General features: G+C 48.2%; 1 protein-coding gene across 8 annotated transcripts in view; it reads right to left on the bottom strand.

Moving 5' to 3' along the window:
- Positions 1 to 17,189, bottom strand: part of DNAI2 (dynein axonemal intermediate chain 2) — a 31,611-nt gene extending 14,422 nt beyond the window's left edge. For 2 of the 8 annotated variants that reach the window (XM_070560086.1, XM_008513167.2), the window contains exons 1-6: positions 16,923 to 17,189; positions 11,450 to 11,643; positions 9,819 to 9,980; positions 8,702 to 8,823; positions 5,857 to 5,999; positions 4,820 to 4,933 (exon numbers count right to left, since the gene is read on the bottom strand). In XM_070560086.1, coding sequence (XP_070416187.1) covers positions 4,820 to 4,933; positions 5,857 to 5,999; positions 8,702 to 8,823; positions 9,819 to 9,980; positions 11,450 to 11,632 — 724 coding nt within the window. In that variant the 5' untranslated portion in view covers positions 11,633 to 11,643; positions 16,923 to 17,189. Of the gene's footprint in view, positions 1 to 4,819; positions 4,934 to 5,856; positions 6,000 to 8,701; positions 8,824 to 9,818; positions 9,981 to 11,449; positions 11,644 to 16,853 lie in introns of all 8 variants that reach the window. The other 6 variants (XM_070560084.1, XM_008513166.2, XM_070560085.1 and 3 more) reach the window with 6 other exon arrangements.
- Positions 17,190 to 17,960: the final 771 nt, after the last annotated feature.

Genomic DNA, 17,960 nt, shown 5'->3' on the forward strand with positions numbered 1-17,960 from the left:
GACAAAAATAAACCCTGGGGAGTATGAGTATCTGATTTCCAAAGTTGCCCCATTATGTTATACAAAAAATCCCAGTTTTCAACAAGAAATTCACAAGACATACAAAGAAACAAGAAAGTATGGTCCATACACAAGGGAAAAAAGCAGTAAATAGAGGCGGTGCCCAAGGAAGCCCAGATGTTGGGCTTACTAGGCAAAGACTTCAAACTGCTATTTTAAATGTGTTCAAAGAACTAAAGGAAACCATATCTAAAGAACTAAAGGAAAGTATGAAAAGGATATCTCACTAAATAAAGAATATCAACAAGGAGATTGGAATTATTTGAAAAAGGGAGAACAAAACAGAAATTCTGGAGTTGAAAAAATACATTAACTGAAATGAAAATTCAGGAGAGGGACTCAAAAGCATATTTGAGCAGGCAGAAGAATCACTGAATCTGAAGATGTCAACTGAGATTATCCAGTCTGAGAAACAGAAAGAAATGAGAATGAAGAAAAATGAACAGAGCCTCAGAGATCTGTGGGACACCATCAAACATGCCAACATACACATGACAGAAGTCCCAGAGGAGAGGAGAGACAAAGGGGCACGAAGGATATTTGAAGAAATAATGGCTGAAAACTTCCCATAGTTGATGAAAACCATTAATCTACATATCCAAGAAGCTAAATGAATTCCAAGTAGGATAAGCTCAAAGATACTCCCACCTTAAGACATTATAATCAAAGCCAAAGAGAGAATCAGGAAAGCAGCTAGGCAAAATGACTCATCACAAACAAGGGATCATCTGTAAGTTTAACAGCTGGTTTCTTATCAGAAACCACAGGGGCCAGAAGGCAGTGTGATGACATATTCAAAATAATGAAAGAAAAAAATCTATCAACCAAGAATTCTATATCCAATAAAACTATCCTTCAAAAATGAAGGAAATTAAAACATTCTCAGATAAACAAAAACTGAGAATTTGTTGCTAGGAGAGCTGCCCTGAAAGAAATACTAAAGAGAGCCCTTCAGCTGATACTAAAGGACTCTAGAGAGTAACTCAAACCCACATGAAGAAATAAAGAGCACTAGTACAGATAACTACACAGGCAAATATCAAAGGCAGCATAAATGTGCTTTGTTTGCAACTTTTCCCTGCCTATCTTATTTAAAAGACAACTGCATAAAGAAATAATTATAAATATGTGCTGATGGGCACACAATGTATAAAGATGTAATTTATATGAGGATAACTGTGCAATGGAGGGAGGGAGGGAACAGAGCTATATAGGAGCAAAGTTTTTGTTTACTATTGAAATCAAGTTGATATTAATCCAAACTAGATTGTTATAAATTAAGATGTTAATTGTAACCCCCGGGACAACCACTAAAACAATTACTCAAAAATATATAGTAAAAGAAATGACAAAGGAATTAAAATGGTACACTAGAAAATATCTAACGCAAAAGAAGGCAGTTATGGAGAAATAGAGGAGCAAAAAAAGATATAAGAAATATGGAAAACAAATAGCAAAATGGCAGACGTATATCCTACTTTATCAGTAATTACATTAATGCAAATGGATTAAACCCCAATCAAAAGGCAGGGATTGGGGCTGGCCCCATGGCCAAGTGGTTAAGTTCGTGCATTCCACTTTGGCGGCCCAGGGTTTTGCCGGTTTGGATCCCAGGAGCAGACATGGCACCACTCGTCAGGCCATGCTGAGGCAGCATCCCACATAGCACAACCAGAGGCATTCACAACCAGAATATACAGCTATGTATTGGCGGGCTTTGGGGAGAAGAAGAAGAAAAGAAAAAAAAAAGATTGGCAACAGTTGTTAGCTCAGGTGCCAATCTTTAAAAAAAAAAAAGGCAGAGATTGGTAGAATAGATTTAAAGGAAAAAAACCATGATCCAACTGTATGCTGACTATATACAATCTACAAGAGACACACTTTAAATTCAAAGACACAAATAAGTTCAAAGTAAAGGAATGGAAAAAGATATACCACGCAAACAGCATCAGAGAGCTGGAGTGCCGATAACAGAGAAGACAGACTAAAAACAAAGAAGGACATTATATACTGATAAAAGGATCAATTAGTTAGGAAGACATAACAGTTATAAACATGTATATGCACCTGTTAAGGACTGAATGTCTGTGTCCCCTGAAAATTCACATGTTGAAATCCTAACCCTTGGGGCTGGCCTGGTGGCACAGGAGTTAGGTTCACACATTCCGCTTCAGCAGCCTGGGGTTCATCACTTTGGATCCTGAGTGCAGACCTACACACTGCTTGGCAAGCCATGCTGTGGTAGGCGTCCCATATATAAAATGGAGGAAGATGGGCATGGATATTAGCTCAGGGCAAGTCTTCTTCAGCAAAAAAGAGGAGGATTGGCAGCAAATGTTAGCTCAGGCCTAATCTTCCTCAAAAAAAAAAAAAAAGAAATCCTAACTCTCAATGTGATGGTATTAGGAAGTGGGGCCTTTGGGAGATAATTAGGTCACAACGGTGGAGCCCTCATGGATGGGATTAGTGCCATTACAGTCATGTGCCACATAAGGATGTTTTGGTCAATGATGGACCACATATACAAGGGTGGTCCCGTGAGTACCATATTGCCTAGGTGTGTAGCAGGCTATCCCATCTAGGATTGTGTAAGTACACTCTATGATGCTTGCACGATGACAAAATCATCCAGTGATGCATTTCTCAGAACACAGCCCCATTGTTAAGTGACACACAACTGCACAAGATGGGATACGAGAGAGCCCATGTCCTCTCTCTGCTCTCCGCCACGTGAGGACATGGCAAGGAGGCAGCTGTCTGCAAACCAGGAAGCGAGCTCTCACCAGGCAGCAGGTCTGCTGGCACCTTGATCTTGGACTGCCCAGCCTCCAAAACTGTGAGAAATAAATGTTTGTTGCGTAAGCCACCCAATCTATGGTATTCTGTTATAGCAGCCCAAACTAAGATAGCACCTAACAACAGAGTCGTAACAGACGTGAAGCAAAACCCGACAGAATTAAAGAGAAAAATAGACAATTCACTAATAATAGTTTCCGACTTCAATACCCCACTTTCAATAATGGATAGAACTACTAGACAGAAGGTCAATAAGAAAATAGTAGACCTGAACAGCACTATAAACCAACTAGCTTTCATAGACATCTATAGAACACTCTATCTGACGAGCAGAATACATTCTTCTCAAGGGCACAGGGAACACTCTCCAGGATAGACTACATGTTAGGCCATAAAACAAGCCTCAATAGATTTTAAAAGATTGAAATCATGAAAGACATCTTTTCTGACCAAAACAGAATAAAACTAGAAGTCAATACATGAAGGAAAACTGGAAAATTCACAAATACATAGAAATTAAACAACATACTCCTAAATAACCAATGGGTCAAAGAACTCAAAAGGGAAATTAGAAAATACTTTGAAATGCATGAACATGAAAACACAACATAACAAAACTTATGAGGTACAGCCAAAGCAGTGCTTAGAGGGAAATTCATAACTGTAAACACATATATTTTTAAAAACCTCAAATCAATAAGCTAACCTTCCACCTTAAGAAATTAGAAAGAGAAGAGCAAATTAAACTCAAATCAAGCAGAAAGAAGGAAATAATAAAGATTAAATAAAAATGAGGAAATAAATGAAATAGAGAATAAAAAATAACTGAGAAAATCAATAAAATCAAAAGTCGGTTCTTTGAAAAAACGAAATTGACAAACCTCTAGCTAGACTGAGCAATTGAAAAAAGAGGGAAGATTCAAATTACTGAAATCAGGAATGAAATAGGAGACACCACTATCAGCCTTACAGAGATGAAATTATTATATGGGAACACTAAGAACAACTAGATGTCAACACATCATATAACCTAAATGAAATACAAAAATTTCTAGAAAGATACAAACTACTCAAACGGATTCAAGAAGAAATATAAAATGTGAAAAGACCTGTAACAAGCAAAGAGATTGAAACAGCCATTTTTTAAAGATTGGGGCCTGAGCTAACAACTGTTGCTAATCTTCCTTTTTTTTTTTTTTCCTGCTTTTTCTCCCCAAATCCCCCCTAGTACGTTATTGTATATTTTAGTTGTGGGTCCTTCCAGTTGTGGCATGTGGGACGCCGCCCCAACGTGGCCTGACGAGCGGTGCCATATCCACACCCGGGATCTGAACCAGCGAAACTCTGGGCCACCGAAGCCCAGCGTGCAAACTTAACCACTTGGCCACAGGGCTGGCTCCTGAAATAGCCATTTTTAAACTTCCAGTAAGGAGCACTCCAGAACCAAATGGCTCCACTGGTGAATTCTACTGAACATTTAGAGAACAATTAATACCAACTCGTCGCAAACTCTTCGAAAAACAGAAGAGGAGGGAACACTTCCTATTCATTCTATAAGGCCGGCACTACTCACACCCGTTACCACACAGGTTATATAGTCAGGACTACACAGTCTCCTGAGATGGAGCCCCCAGTGGTCTCGTCAACCCTGTGCCTCTGGCTACCTTGCCCAGCTCACGGCAGACATGCAGCAAATATTCCTTGACTTTACTTGACCTATAATTTTCTTAACTTTTTATTTTGAACGAATTTTAGACCTACTTGAACTATTACAACTGGAGACACTGCTGAGGTGTCAGCAAAACCTGACTCCCCCAGACGTCTGGAGTTGGCCAGCTGTGGGAGGTCCCCACCCTACTCGTCCTCCCTAGCAAGCCCGGGCTGGACAGCAGCAGGGGCCGGGCTGCTGCCGAGCCCGGGGAACTTGGGCTGGCCCTGGTTAAGCGCCCGGGTCCCTCCTCACCAATCTGCCCGTTGTAGCAGCCTCCCAGAAGCACGTGGGAATCTTTGGGGTTGTACTCCAAGGTGACGAGAGGAGAAGACGGCTTCAGGACAATTTCAGGCCTGTTGGGGTTTTCTACAAAGAAGAAAAAGAGTATATCCCATGAGGCCTGGGAAGAAAGGGACAGAATCAAACAGTCTAACCCCCTCGACAGGTGTGGGTGGCGGGGGGAAGCCTGGAAGTCCTCTCCTGGCTGCAACTTCCGGTCCTCAGTGCCCAGAATCTTGCCCTACGGGCTCCTTTAATGGCTTTATTTTGGGGGAATTAGGACCATGTGTGTGTGTAATTGTAATTCTAGTCCAGTTCCCAGGTTTGGCATAAAACGAGGTTTGACCCCAAGGTTTTTACACAAAGTTGGCTCTCCCCTGACTTCTCCGAACCAGTTTCCTTTCCTGTGTAGCGGGGATACTGGCGGGGCCCACCCCACGGGGACACTGTAGGAACTCGTTGAGCTGCTCAGGAGTGTAAAGCGTTCAGTTCTGTGCTTGGCACCTACACCACACCTGCTAAAAACGGGAGCGCTTGTTTTCACAGTGACCACAATGAGGGACACCTGCGAGCAGGAAGCCAGCCAGCTGCTAGGCTGTGCCCTTACAGTGAGCCCCTCTGTCAACAACAGTCTGAGCTCCCGGGTGGACACACTGCCCCTACTGACCATGAATTAAGGACAAGTGCCAGGAAAGGAGGGACGGAGGTGAGTCCCCTCCCCTCCTCCTTGGGTCCCCTCTCAGTCTGTTGGGGACTCCTTCTGATACACTCCTCAGGGACCCAAGATTCGGACTCCGTGGGATCGGGTCTCGAAATGAAGGGAGCTCCCTGCTTCCGATTTGGCTCCACTCAGCTGCGTCTGATCCCCGACAGGGAAGGGATGAGACAGTGGCTTCCTCCTGGGTGCCTGGTCCCTCTCTGTGAGTGTCCCCTGCCTGTTCCTGTCCTCTCGCTGGCCTCTGCCCTGCTCCCTCAGCCTTCCCTGGCCAGTGGGGCCCCCTGCTTCTCACCGAGGTCCCAGATGTACGAGTCATGGCTCATGCCCTCCGGTGCCCGTTGAAAATCCAAGCAAGAATACGCAACTGCCAACTTCCTGTTACCATCGGGGTGCCAGGAGAGGTGTGTGGCTGGCCGCTTGATCTCCTGGGGATCCCTTTAGGGGAGAGTGAGAGGGCAGAGACTGGGGTGCAGGGCCCCCCAAGTTCTTATTTACTAAATTCTTTCTTAAAAGAACCCAAACATATTTAAGCATATTTAAACGTTCACTAAGAGAAACTTGTTTTAAAAACAAAGTTTACAGGACTCCCTTAATTGGAAAACCGATCCTACCAGCCATAAATAAAAAGCAATAATAAAAGTTAAAACAATGGAAACAAGATGTTAAATTCCAGTCTGATGTTTTCATTTGCTGAAAGTTTTGAGCCTGAAGCTTGATTTCCCATCAATACTAAGATGAGAAGGAGGGTGGAGAATCCAGTCATCGTGCTCCTTTGTACTTAGCCAAAGGAGTTGAAAACTTATGTCCACACAAGAACCCACACACAGACATTGATAGCTGCTTTATTCATGATTGCTAAAACCTGGAACCAACCAAGATGTCCTCAGTAGGTGAATGGATAAATTGGGGTCCATCCCTACACTGGAGTATTATTCAGCACTAAAACGAAATGAGCGATTGAGCCGAGAAAAGACATGGTGGAAACGAGGCACGTTGTTAAGTGAAAGAAGCCAGTCTGAAAGGCAGCAGACTGTGATTCCAACTAGTTGATGTTCCGGGAAAGGTAAAACCAGAGATAGTAAAACGATCACTCACTGCCAAGGGTTTGGGGGAGGGAGGGATAAATAGGGGGAACACGGGGGAGTTTTAGGACAGTGAAACTATTCTGTATGATACATTTGTCAAAACCCACAAAATGTACAACATGAAGAGTGAACCCTAATGTAAACTATGGACCCTAGGTGTGCTATAGGCTAAATGTTTGTGTCCCTCTGAAGTGCATCTGTGGAAACCCAATCTCCAAGCTGATGGTATTAGGAGGTGGGCCCTGTGGGAGGTGCTTAGGTCATGAGGGTGGAACCTCATGGATGGGATTGTGCCCTTATGAAAGAGGCTCCAGAGCGATCCCTCGTCCCTCGGGCCAGGTGAGGACACAGCGAGAAGAAGGCCATCCATGCATCAGGAAGTGGGTCCTCACCAGACACAGAACCTGACCACGCTGGCATCCTGGTCTTGAACTTCCAGCCTCCAGAACTGTGAGAAATAAATGTCTGTTCTTTATGAGCCACCCAGTTCATGGTACTCAGACAGGGTGTTAATGATGTGTCAACGTGAGTTCATGACTGTGACAAATTACCACTCTGGGGTTGGATGTCGATGGGGGCAGGGATGTGGGACTCTGTACTTTCTGATCAATTGTGCTATGGACCTAAAACTGCTCTACAAAATAAACTCTTAATTTAAAAAAAGAGCAGGGAAGGAGAATGGACAAGAATAGAAAGCATTAAATACTTAATGGCCCAAACTGACACTTTTCTCCTTGAAGTAATCAGAAGTAATGAAGGAGAGTAGGGAACAACATAGCCCTCTCATCATGTGAGTCATCCTCCTCACTCCTCCCTGGGAGCACTATTAGAGTAGAAGGAGACCACAGTTCCATCCTTAGTTGGGTCACCCACCCACTGTGTGCCCTGAGCACGTCCCCTTGCTGAGGAGTCACTTTCCTCATCTGTCAAACACAGAAGTTGGACGCGATGATTTCTAACCCATCATCCTACTTGGGTAGCCACATGTACGGTCAGACCCCAGCAGGGTTTGGGCAGCAGGGAAGACAGCCCCCCACCCCCACCCTGGCCCCTCTCCAAGACAGCCCCCCACCCCCACCCTGGCCCCTCTCCTGCGCGCTCTTTGTTGGCAGCGGTTGGTCCTGCTCTGCACACCACCACTCAGCACTGGGTCAGAAAAGGGTCTTCCTAGTCATACTGGGAATGGGTCAAGCGCTTCCCAGGATACTCCATGGGTCACGGTAGCAAAATGAATTCCCCAGAGTTGGCATTTGAGGCTAGTCACTTCTGAAATCACAGGTGTTCCCCGCATATACAGGCACACACACATACATGCATGTATATACACACACATATATAGACATGCACATATACACGTACACATAGGTGTATTTTAAACAAAAAGTAATTCTCTCTACACACTGTTCTGCACCTTGTTTGTTTCAGTTTGGTTTCACAGAGTAAATCTTGGAAACACTCCCTATTGGCACATAAGGAGCTGCCTCCTTCGTTTTGACAGCTGCATGGTATTCCACTGGGTGGGCACACCACAATCACTAGAATCAGTCCCCTACCAATGGTGTTAGCTTGCTTCTGCTCTTTGGCTTAGCACACACCCTGCTGTAGTGACTGTCCACGCACACGGTGATCTCACACGCATGCGCCTGTGGGATAAATTCCCACTGTCAAGCTGCTGTCCTTGGAGGCTATTACCAGGTATAGTCCTGAGAGTGTGGGACAAGGGTCCTGTCTGCCCACAAGGCTGCTGGGTCGCTGATGCCCAGGACTTTGTACCTACTCTACACGGCATGAATCGACCCTACTTGTTCACAGCTTTGAAAATTCACTTAGTCTTTCCCTGGAGTCTGTCCTCCCCTTCCATCAACCAGACCTGCCCCCAGGGGAGGGACCACCTGGCTGCTGGGCGCTTTATTGCTCTGCTCCTTATCAAGCTCGGAGCACAGAGGCCATTGTACCCGCGGCATGGAGTGATCAGCAGGGAGTCACCTTTGGAAGCACCCACCCATAGGGGTGACACAGATTGGCCAGACACCAGCTCAGTTATGGAGGTACCTGAAAACATTGATGGTTTTAGCTGAAGGGGCCTCTTCTGTCACTTCCACTGGGTCCTCGTCATCAAAATACTCCTGGTAGATGTCAATGGCATTATTCTGCTTGATGCAGTGCTCCATGATCTGAGGAGGACACACGGGGAGTTCTTAGCAGTAAAGGGGGTCCCCAGCCCCACCAGGGCTGAGATGGAGTCTGGGGTGGATAAGAAATATCAAGTGGTCTTTCCCATCCTTCCAGTCCATACATTTTCAAGGGAGGTAACATTGCCCCCAAAAGGACGAAAATTGCTTCTTGGGAATAAAATACTACTACTTTTTATGTACAAAGCACAGATACACATACAGTACATAAACAATATACAGTATAAGTATAGTATTAAAATTTCATGAGGGAGGCAATTAGGAAACAATGTCTAAAAAGGCTCACTGGGGACAATAAAAAAAGGTGAAGAAATACCGCTCTAGCCAAACAGAAGTCTTCGTCACTCCATAGACAGCACCCGTCTCCTGGGTCCTCCACCCAGAGGCCCTCCCCATTACTCCCAAACGTCCAGCAAGGGAAAGCCCAAGCTCAAGGGCCACCTCTTCCAGGAGGTCTTTGTTGATCCCTTTAGCAGGAAATCGACTCTCCCTCCTTATGGGGCACAAGGGCAAGGTGTCCCTTCTCTTTACAGCATTTCTTTCATTTGCAGCATTTCTTGACATCTGGTGGATTACATACTCTTTGGGGCAGGATGTATGTGAATTTCAATGTTGTGATCTCCACTGTTCCTAGCAGAGACTAGAAACTTGGTCCAAATGTGTTGAATGAATAAATGATCCCTATTGGCAGGTAGCTGCTGGATGCGGTTCTTTGGGGTTCTCTTTGCCCAGAGGGTTTCCCACTGTTCGGACTTCTCCTGAAGCCTGTTCTGCCCTTGGCCCTCCCCGCCTTTCCCTGTGGTCCGCTATGGTGGACCTGTCGACCTGTCTGCCTGCTCCCAGAGAGAAGTTCCTTAAGGTGGCCGGTGCTCTCCCCACAAGTAGCCACAGCACCAGGCACAACTAGGGCTTGACACACAGCTGGGGACCCAGAGTGACAGCTGGGGCTCTGTCCACGGGGCTGAAGGGCGCCTCACCGAGCCGAGCTGCGTGATGGCGTTGATGTAGCTCTCGTCCTTCTCCACCTTCTTCCGGAAGCGGATCGTCTGCTCCAGCTCCAGGGGGTTCACATCCTTGGGCCAGCCCCCCTCGATGTGGTTAACGCCCCGGGTCTCCATCTCGAATCGCTCTGTGTTGGCCTAAACACAGAGCCCCAGGTGAGAGGATGCCCGCCTGGCGTAAGCATCTGGCCACTTCCGCCTGGAGCTCCCGGCCCGTGGGCCCCGAGCGCTCAGGGATGGACCGAGGAGGTGTCCCTGGCCAAAGCCACAGTATTTTCAGGTATCAGCAAGGAACTTTCTGGTCCTCAGCTGGTCACAGGCAGCCACGAAAGTGCCACCTGTGGAGCTAGCAGCTTTGCAGCTGATGCCAGTGGCTGAGGAAAATCCAGTTCTGATCTTATCCGAATCCTAACGGACCAGAGGAGCACCCCCGTCTGTTCTGTGAGATCCCAAAGAAAGAAGCGAATAATGCTTTTCCACTCAACCATCTACAACATCATAGGAAACATTGAAACAATTAAGAGTTTGCATTTGCTTTGCCCATTCCATCACAGGGAGGATGGTACAGATGTAGTTTTACTCCTTAAACTTGCCACTTTGCCTTCTTTCCCATTTTTCCCCCATTTTCTAAATTGTGGTAAAATACACATAATATAAATTTTACCATTTCAACCATTACAAAGTGTACAATTCAGTGGCATTAAGGACATTCATGATGTCATGCAATTATCACCACTATTTAGTTCCAAGACTTTTCATCATCCCAGATGGAAACCCCATCCCCTCTAAGCAGTCACCGCCCTTCTCCTTTTCGTTTTTAAGCCAGAGCTTACAAAAGTCGGCAGCCTTGACAGGGTGGAGCTGACAGGAGACCCAAATGGCCTTCATGGCGGCCATCTTGTTTAGTTGGCTACGCCACAGACAAGTCACCCTGCGCTCCGTGACAGCAATCAGCCCCGAGAAAGCAAAACACTCAGTTCGTTTCAACTATAAGTTACTGGAACCACCGACAAAATGTTTTGTTCAAATCAGATGTGATTTTCACTCAGTTGATTTGGGATGTGACAAATGGGTTATCTCCTTCAACCTGATCTTCTCTCAGCAGGTCCTGACATAACCAGGAGCTGATCACCTGGTTCACACAGACAGGGAGTTCTCTGGGAGTTTGAACAGCAACATGACCCTCAGTTCCCTTATCTTGAAGGCCCCTCTGACCAGAACTTTCTATGGGACCCTTTTCTTTTCGTAAGCTGGGAGTTGCCTGCAGATACAAATCTCTGCTCCCTCAGAATACCTCTCCCAGCTGCGTCAAATGCCCAAAATGGCTCTAGTAAGAGTCTTAGAGGTGAGGCGAGAGCCCCTGGGACAGAGAATATCTTGATTGACATTCTCCTGGCCCAGGGAATGGTTGGTGTCGGGTGTTCTCCTGACCCTGGGCACTGTGATGGGTCTTGGGGCAATTCTGTCCTCACACTTCCAGCATCTGCATTGGTCCACTCTGACTGGCTTCCAGGTGGATGGGGACACCCAGTCCCACTCACCTGCCCCGGCCAGCCACCCTGCCGGACTGCACCTTCACTGGCCCAAGCCCCGGGGCAGGGACCCACCTCGTGTTCCGACATGCTGGTGGAGCACTGGATGCCTGTGTCCACAGGGTTCCGCTCCACAAACTGCTCGGCCAGCTCTGGGTTGGGTGCGATGTCAATGTTCAGCTCCGCCTGGCGGTCCGAAAAGTTGCATTGCTTCCCGAACTCACTACGTTTCTTGATATACACATACACGATCTCCATGGTACCGGCTGCTGCAGGGGCAGACAGAGGGGGTGTTGGGAGGGGCCCCGCACCACTGCTTCCTGGTCCCTGGGGCCTCACCAGGGGTGGCTCCTGGTTGTAGGGAGGGGTCCTAGAGGATTTGTCCAGAAGCTGCTTCTGCATTTAAAAACATAATTTGCTGAGTAATGACAACATGCTAAGCATTGTCTTGTTCAGTTCTTGCAATTGCTCTCTGAGGTGGACAATAAAAGAGTCATTTACTTGGGAGGAATCTGATACTGAGATACCCTGCATGCTTTGCCCAGGATCCCACAGCTAATAAGTGGTCCAGCTGGTCTGCCTGACTCCAAAGCTCTTACTCACCACATGATACAGTTTTTACTGAGCTAATATGTTCATTGGGAGGCAGGAGGAAACACTGATGGTGATTATGTTGGACTAAATTCCTTGCCACTGGACCTGATCATAGAGTAGAGATTTGAGAGGCCCAGGCTCTTCTGGAAACTCTCCCACCCAACCATCTGATTGTCCAACAGGCTCCCCAACCCCAGAGTCCTCAGTCACTGGACTCCACCCTCCACCCCTCTCTGGGGGCCCCACTGGAACCTCTTCCCTCCACATCACTCCAACCAGGACAGGGCTGGGAATCCGCCCGAGAAGGGGAGAAAGCCAGACAACTTCCTCAACAGGCAGAACAGCCTTTGGGAAATCCTCTGATCTGCAGTCCCGGTCATGTAAGGCCCAGTAGGGAACTAGAAAGCAGGCTGGGCTGGGCGCTGACCTCAAGTTCTGGCCCTGTCACTCACTAGCTGCTTGACCTTCGCTGGGCCACTCAGTCATTTGAAGACCTGACGCAGTCAGGATGCTGAGAAGGTGAAAAGCAAGTGCTCCAGCCGCAGCAGAGCCTGGGTTCAAATGCAACACCAGGGAGTGTTTTCTCACTGACGCTAATTGGAAGTCCTAAAAATGCAATGGGCGGTTCTTGCAAATTGCTCTTCACTCGCCCCAAAAGAGACCTTGACCCCTCTGACCTTTGTCACATCAATAGACTCCATGGGGTCTGAGTGCGTCTCAGTGGCTTAAACGGATGCCCTCTGATGGGGTCTGTCTAATATTTAGCAGTTTAGCAGAGCTGTCCATTTGCTGGCCACTCCTCACTCTCAGAAGCTGTGCCTGTGATGGCAGGTTCCCAGGGCTCAGATTGTGGGTCTGTAAGGCTCCTGGGCTTGCAGGGAGCCCTAGGAAGAAAGCTGTTGGATGAGTGGCTGGGGTGGTGTGGGGAGATAACTGTGCAAGAGCTTTACTGCATAGGATGTACGACAAAAGGCCTTTCAACACACAAGAGTTTAGGTTCTTACCTACCTGTGAGCAGGTGCTACTACCTGTGAATGAAAAGGGGGCCTGGTGGGAAATGCTTGGAGTATGTGTCCCCTGCTTTAAGTAAAACTCATAGACAATTATCCAAACTTAGACAATGGATGAAAAAATGCAATGGAAATGCTAGATGAGTAATTCTCTTTACCAAGCAATTTTGTTCTGGAGTTTTTGCCCAAAAATACCCTCCGGGGACCCAAAATTATTCTTTTTTGTTTTTTTAAATCTAATTACATAGACTTTTCTAGGAATTCACAAGTTTTATGAATGCCAAACTGCATGGTTATATTTGTTCTGATGATAGTTTCCACTTACTTATCCAGGAAATATTTATTAAAACTATGAATAATCAAGACAGTGTGGTACTGGCATAAGGACAGACATATGGATCAATGAATGGAATTGAGAGCTCAGAAATAAACCTTTATATTTACGGTCAGTTGCTTTTTGATAAAGGTGCTAAGGCAGCTTGATGGGGAAAGGATGGTCTTTTTAACAAATGGTGCTTGGACAACTGAACATTCACATATAAAAGAACAGCCACAGACCCCTACCTCACACCGTACATAAAAATTAACTCAAAATGGATCACAGGTGCAAACGTAAGAACGAAAACTATAAAACTTAGCAGGAAGAACATAGGGAGATATCTTAGTGATCCTGATTAGGCAAAGATTTCTTAGCTATGGCATCAAAACCATGGTCCATAAAAGAAAAGAAATGATAAATTGGACTTCCTTAGAACTAAAAAATGTTTGCACTTCAAAAGACATTAAGAAACATGAAGAAAATGAAAAGATAAGCCACAGACTTGGAGAAAATATTTGCAGATCATATCTCTGATAAAGGACTTGTATCCAGAAGATATAAAGACCCAGCGGATCCGAGTGCTGTGACCAGCAGGTTACAGGCACTCTCACTGCATGCCCATGGCAACCCCCAAAAGAGTTATCACAGTTCTCATTCTACAGATGAAGCGACGGATGCCTGGAGAGATTAAGTAGGTCGAAGGTCATAGTTCCTAAATCCAGGCGGAGCGAGGACCAGACACGTGTGGCTCTAAAGCAGCGATTCTTAACCTTGGCTGCACACTTAGCAACACCTGGAGGGCTTTCTCATGCTCTCAGTGCTCAGGTTGAACTGCAGACTAACAATCAGAATCTCTCAGCAGTATTTTTAAAACTCCCCAGGTGATTCCAGTGTGTGGCCAAGGTCGAGAACCACCGAGTTAAAGTGAGGGCTCTTAACCTCTCAACCACTGTTTCTCAAACCTGGGATGTTTGTTCAAAACATAGGGATTCCCAGCCCTGCTCCTGGGAATGCTGATCTCTACATCTGGGGTGGGGCCTAGCAATTCGTGTTTTTCACAACCATTCGAGATAAATATTAGGACCAGACATGTGTCTGATCTACCTCCCCACAAGTCCAGGGCTGCAAGGAACCAGACCAGTGGGCCCTGGCTGTTGACCCCTGAGATGGAAGGCCAAGAGCTGTATGACAGCCCGGAAGTTTGTACCTGGGGTGGCTTGGGGCCTGGAGCAGCTGGGGCAGGAGGCGAGGCGGATGAGGTGGAAGGGTTAACTCCTAGGTCCCTTTGCATCCACATACACCGTCCCTTGAAGACAGCACTCCCCCATCCCACTCCCAACTCCAGAATGACTCCAGCTGAACCAGACTCTTGCAGAAAGCAAGAGTGGTTGGGAGACGCTCTTCTCCCCAGGAGGGGTAGAAGCAATGGCTTGGGGGACAGAGGGTGGAGACAGAAGCACGAATGGCAGCAGGTGGCCCTAATGTGTTTACAAGGACAAGGATAGGGGCCTCATGAAAAAGAACCACATTCAATTGAATTCACCCCCTATGCCAGCACATTGTTGAGGTACAATGGGGCTGTACCTCCACCCCTCACCCTACCCTACCCCGCCACCCCCCCCCCCCCTCCCCAGGACTCCCAGACTGAGGCAATTACTGGCTGCCTGTCTCTCCCTCCATTAAAAGACAATTGCTGTGAGACAGCGGCTCCTGGGGGACACAAGGAGGCTTAAGAGCATGAGGAAACTCCAGGAAGACAAAAACAGCATCTCTAGCCCAGATCATGTTTTTAACAGCTTTGCTTCCCTTCTGGGTGCTTCCCAAGGCCAAGCCAGGAGCGAGAACAGAGGCATTGTTTGCTATCTGGAGGCAGACAGAGGGGACATTTGAAAGCTGGCCATGTGGTGGGAAGACAGCTCATTCAAGGGCCTGGAGTGGGCTGTTTCTCACAAGCCGGCAGGGCACGAAGATGAACGGAGAGGTCAGAGCAGGGGTCTCAGGAGGTCCCTCCCACTCTGGTGAGACAAGCGCCCCAGGCTGGGCTTCCCCAGCAGTGCTCTCTGCAGAGAGCGCTTCGGAGCCAGGCAGAGCCGTGCCGCTGCCCTCTGGGGGCTTCGGGGAGGAGATGGCCCCCCTGTGGGAACCCAGAGACCCAGAGTTTGCAGGCAGAACTCTGCAGTGAGTCTAAACACAAGAAGACACAGAAACAGAGACGGGCTGGTCTGAACACCAAAAACGCAGCCATCTCCTGCATCCTGGGGCAGTCAGATGGGACCTTCATGGATTATAAAAACAAAACTCCTCTTATGCAGTGATAATTAGTGGAGTAATTCCTGGAAGGAACCCCCCCATCCCCACCTCGAGTGGCTTAAGAGAAATCATGTTTTCCAAGCCGGGAGTGAGGCGAGGGAGGGCGGGAACGAGGAGCGTGGTGTGGGATCTTAGCAGGGCGGCAAGTGGAGGCTGACCACCTTCCGTCCACACTAGACTCCACGATGGTAGAAAGATGAGAAGATTTTCCTCCTCCTCGTGTCCCTGGGGCAGGCCCCAGTCTGTGTGCAGGGACCAATGGGTAACTGGCCGGGGAGAGCTCCCTTCCCTCTTATGTCTTGTGCCCCTTCTGGAATTTGGGGTCCTAAGGGACTCACTTGCCTTCAAGAGAGGCAGTGCTCCTGAGGAATCCACACCCGCCTAGGGCAACGCTAAGCACGCTGGGGTCAGCCTGGGGTGAGCTCCAGGCAGGTGGAGGATGAGGAGGATGGGGAGGTCTCCAGAACAGGAGGGTGACTTGGGTCAGTGTTCGCCTGCTCTCCCCATGACAACGCTGTCCCCTTGAGGGGAGACTGCGCTCTTTTTATTCACCCCATCTGCAGTGCTTGACACGGCAAAGGACCCCAGTACTCCCTCTGTCACACGCTCAGTGCGTGAACTTGACACCAACCCTCCCCCAGGGCTCTCCCCTGAAGCTCTCTCCCCCTCCTCTTCCTCTTCTAACTTAAAAAACAAGGCATAGCAAGGTGATTTGAGAGGAGAAAACCCAGGATCTGAAAGCTGGGAGAAGAACGCACTTCTGTGGTTCAAGAGAATGCGATAAACTTTGAACTTGTGGGAAGGAGAACTAACCATGTGACCTTGACCATGATACCCTAAGGGGCCTAAGAGTGCCCACTCCCGGGTTGGGGAATAGATACATTAGAGGACCTGCCCCGGAGCAGGGGCTCAGTCACTATTGATTTTGATCAGAAAGCTCCCCTCTGCTCGGGCCCATGCTCCGGCCTCGGCAGTCCTGGTTTTATTTTCCATTCGGCTGTAAACCCCTCAGAGGTCTCCTGCCCCCTGCAGGAGACAGATCAGATCGGGACCCGACTGCCTGGGAGTAGGGATGCAGGAACCAAGGTGTTTAGAACTTGCAGGGTCCTGTGACTCGGGGGGTATTGAGGGCAGCGAGGACTAACAGGGGACACTCTGAGCGCTAGTCCTGGCATCCACCATCCGGCAGAGCTATCCCAGAAGGACGCCGCCATGAGGGGTGTCTTGCACTATTGGTGATCATTACCCTCGGGGGCTCTCCCCTTCGCTCGCTCTCCTCTTCAGCCGCGGACGTCCTCCCGGAGCCCGCCCTTACCGTCGGTCCGCTCCTCCTGCCGCTGGGCCTCTGGGGACGCGCCCGAGCCCCGGTGCCGGCCCTAGCGCTTCTCAAACGGCTCGGAGCCGAGGAGTTTACCCGTTGCCTAGCAACCCCGGCCCGGCCCGGGGAGGGCTACGGAGCACGTGACCTGCCGTCCGCCCACATGGGAAACGCCGCCTGTCCCCTCTGCCTCTTCTGGAGGACTGTGCAGTTCGGAGAAAAATTAACCAAGTTAGTCAAACACCAGCCGTGATAAACGTCTGTAGGGGCTTTGCCAAGGCGCTTATCCAAGTCTACAAATATGCAATTGGGCAATATCCTGAGAAAATGCAAACTAGTCAGCGCCTGGGAAGTCCTGCGCCCTGGGGGGTGATGCTGTTTATTTGCTTGTGATCTGCCAGGTCGTTTTATCACTCCTTCCTGCAGTTTCTTCGTCCACTAAATGGGAATTATAACCAGCAGCCTCCCCTCTGCTACCATCCCCCCTGCCCATCCTATAATAACCCTAAGTCTGACCACACCACTGCAATGGCAACTCCTGGGGGGGAGGGGCTGGGTGTTTCCACAGCTTAACTGGTGGTTGGCACTTTGTAAGCATATGTTGTGTTCATTGAATGAATGAATGAACGAACTGAAGTTTCTCCTAGGCTTAAGGCAATGAAGTCAGATAATGTAAACTAAAAGAAGGGGATTTGGGCTAGAAGCTGTGGGTTTGGATCCCAGCTTGGCCGCTTACTAATCGCATGACCTTGGGCAAGTTACTTCCGTTTTTTAAGACTCAACCTTCCTCATCTGCAAAATGTAGGGACAGAGGCAGCACTTGGGCTAATTGGGAGGGAGGATCAACTGAGATGACACAGCAGAGTGCCCAGCCTCGTGCTGATGGCAGAGTCCGGACCAAACGAAGGCCAGAGCTGTGCTTCCCACGGCGGGGAATCAGGCTGACCCACGTTCAGGGATGGGGGCCGGAGACTTGGACTGGGGCGGACAAGGGATGCGTCATCCAAGAAGTGGGATTTAGGGTTGGAACCGAGC

Source organism: Equus przewalskii, chromosome 10 (genome assembly GCF_037783145.1).
Source record: "Equus przewalskii isolate Varuska chromosome 10, EquPr2, whole genome shotgun sequence".
NCBI lineage: Eukaryota > Metazoa > Chordata > Mammalia > Perissodactyla > Equidae > Equus > Equus przewalskii.